Here is a 2,834-nt window from a genome sequence, read left to right on the forward strand (position 1 = left end):
AATCAGGCTTGTCTGCTCACAATGTCAACTAGCTTCAGGTCCAAAAACAGGGTTGCCAGTAGGTAGTTGGCCTACCAGAGAGTGCCCTACACTCCCCCACTCCACCCACACAGGTGTTTTCACTTACGTTGCCTGATTACATTTCTTTGCAGACGGTGCTTGATTGACAGCTCTCTCACTCTCCTGTTGGGGCGCGACAAATGACTTCATTATAATTGTTAGTACATTGAGGTTATTAACTCCAAGTTAAAACACCCGTGCAGGGACTCAAAGGGTTCTTTATCAAACTTGATTATTTATGTTGTGTGTGTGGCCAATATGTCATTATCTGATTATCCGATATTTCATAATTTGATTTAGTTTTTAAGTCAAATATGGATATCGGTATAAGCATCAAATCCAGCATTGGTTGGCCGCTCTTTTATGATTTTATTTGTTGTCATAAACTGTACGAAAATCTCAAAATGATATTTCCCTCAGTGTCTTTAAAGAGCAACTTTACCCTGTTTTAGTTTGAACCCCCCCCCCCCGTCACAAATGTAGGACATGCATTCAAAGCCAGACCCTCATGTACTCGTCCCTTGAAGAGGCTTCGGCGAGTGCAACAGAGGTAATAGAGAGTGTCAGTCTCGACCTGTCTCTGAAAAGTATAACTCCATATTGTCCACACTCATTAATTGTTGAATTGGGAGTGTTGTATGCCAGAAAGCATCATAGATAGCAGACTTTTTTTTTTTTTTTGAGGGGGGGTCTAGAGGACAGAAGCACAAGATTTTAAATAATAATTAAATAGCCTCTGTTTTTATAAACACTGCAGATTTGGAGCAGGATTAATTAAAAGTGTAATAAAGTGACTGCACATGTAATCTACCAGTCTATAGCAACGACGTTTCATTTCCAGGATTGTTCAGGTGCCGCCGGAAATTCTGCCAGATGTCCGTTAACTTCCACTTTCTTTTTGTTGGTGTTCTAAACTGGTTGATTTCTGAGAACTATGGTTACCTGGTCCTCAGATCTCTGCAGGGTAAATCCAGACAGCTAGCTAGACTATCTGTCACATCTGAGTTTTTGTGGGAGTCATTGCGTCCGGCGTTTAGCGGCACCCAAGACGATTGTGATTGGTTTAAAGAAATGCCAATAAACCAGCGCACGTTTTTCTCCCATCCCGGATTGCTGTGTGGACTCGCCAAGGTCTGGCAATGCAAGATATCTATCTACAAGTAATCTACCTACTCCAACAAAGAGGATGGAGTATGAAGCTACTCTTAAGAATTAATTTTGGAGTCATCATAGGTGGGGGTTATCTGATTATCTATGGCGATGTCATCACTGAACTTGTTGCCATGTCATTGCAGCAAAGAAGCTACCCAAGAATGAGCCTCAAGCGACCGGAGCCAGCAGCGGGCGGAACCGGGGAGTGGACCTGACGGAGACGGCTCAGCCCACCAGCCGTTCCTGCTGCAGTAACTAACCCGGTTCTCCCTGCTCATCCATCCACACCCCCATCCCCCTCCCAACTGAACATCTGGACACCGGGCTCCTTGGCTTCCTGACGTCAGACCTGACCGTCAACCTCACTCCCCTGGAATAGCTAAAAGACTCTGTATAGCTGCATTTCTAATACCTATTTTTTTTTTGGTTGATGTTCTTTTGTTTCTTCTTTTTTTTTTTTTTTTTTACTTTTTTTTTTTAAGAAGTGTATATCAGTATAATGGATGCATGTATCACTACAACGCCTAAAACACTTTTTATCTAATTCAGTTCGAAGACTAACCCCAATTAAGAAAGATGAGCATGCGAGAAACCTGTGGCTGTGTGTTGTGTTGTGTGTGTGTGTGTTGGTGTGTGTGTGTGTGTGTGTGTGTGTGTGTGGTGTGTGTGTGGTGTGTGTGTGTGTGTGTGTGTGTGTGTGTGTGTGTGTGTGTGTGTGTGTGTGTGTGTGGGTGTGTGTGGTGTGTGGTGTGTGTGTGTGTGTGTGTGTGTGTGTGTGTGTGTGTGTGTGAATATCCAAGTGTGAGTTGCTGATGAGAGGTGTGCCTCATTTGTCACTTCACAGGGTCGGACTGGATGCGATGGTGTTACCCGTAATATTCTTTGGTGGCGGGTTAAGTTATGCTCACATCCTAGAAAACCAAATTGTTCCCATCGTCTGTTGTGAGGCATCACTGTGTTTAGACAGTGCCAGGAAAAAGACTGATGTGCAAACCGAGAATCCCCCCCCTCCTCATATCTGTTACACAAGAAGACATCTTCATCCAAGGCTCCTAATGGAAAGTGGGGAAAATAAATTGGGTACTGTCCAGTTTTGAAATAATTGGAAAATGCACACAAAAAAGACTGAGTATTGAGAAGATAAACCGGCTTGATACACATCTGGCTTCTTATTATGCACAACCATCTGTAGAGCAATATGGGCTTGTCACATTGCAATACATCATATTGAACAACAAAGTCTTCTTGGTGTGGAAACCAACATCCGGAACCAACACCTTGAGGTCAACATGAGGCCTGTATGACAGGATTCTTTTAAAAAAAAATTTAATTATGGCTTTGCTATTTAACAAATGCGTTCAAGTCCATCCCAGAAGTTACATTTAGACACTGATATGGTTGCACATCACAGAAAATCAACAGGGAACTTAAAGACTGTAGAACATCCTGCTTTTTGAGTTGCCAAGACTTGAACATACGACTTGATCTATATGAATCTCTTGTCTTTGTTAATCCGCTCTGGCCATTAGTAAACCTGCATCAATTTGGGTGATCGCAATCAAATGGCAGAGGGGGGGGGGTTGTTTTTAGAATAAAGTTCAGACAGCAACAGGAAATTGGTC

The 2,834-nt window shown here is 42.8% G+C and overlaps 1 protein-coding gene across 2 annotated transcripts in view; it reads left to right on the top strand.

Annotated features, from left to right (window-relative positions):
* The window catches only part of rab5ab (RAB5A, member RAS oncogene family, b), a 10,279-nt gene extending 8,471 nt beyond the window's left edge, over positions 1-1,808 (top strand). For both annotated transcript variants that reach the window (XM_032518508.1, XM_032518509.1), the window contains exon 6: positions 1,356-1,808. In XM_032518508.1, coding sequence (XP_032374399.1) covers positions 1,356-1,471 — 116 coding nt within the window. In that variant the 3' untranslated portion in view covers positions 1,472-1,808. The remainder of the gene's footprint in view (positions 1-1,355) is intronic.
* Positions 1,809-2,834: the final 1,026 nt, after the last annotated feature.

Source organism: Etheostoma spectabile, chromosome 6, assembly GCF_008692095.1.
Source record: "Etheostoma spectabile isolate EspeVRDwgs_2016 chromosome 6, UIUC_Espe_1.0, whole genome shotgun sequence".
In the NCBI taxonomy this organism is placed as follows: Eukaryota; Metazoa; Chordata; class Actinopteri; order Perciformes; family Percidae; genus Etheostoma; species Etheostoma spectabile.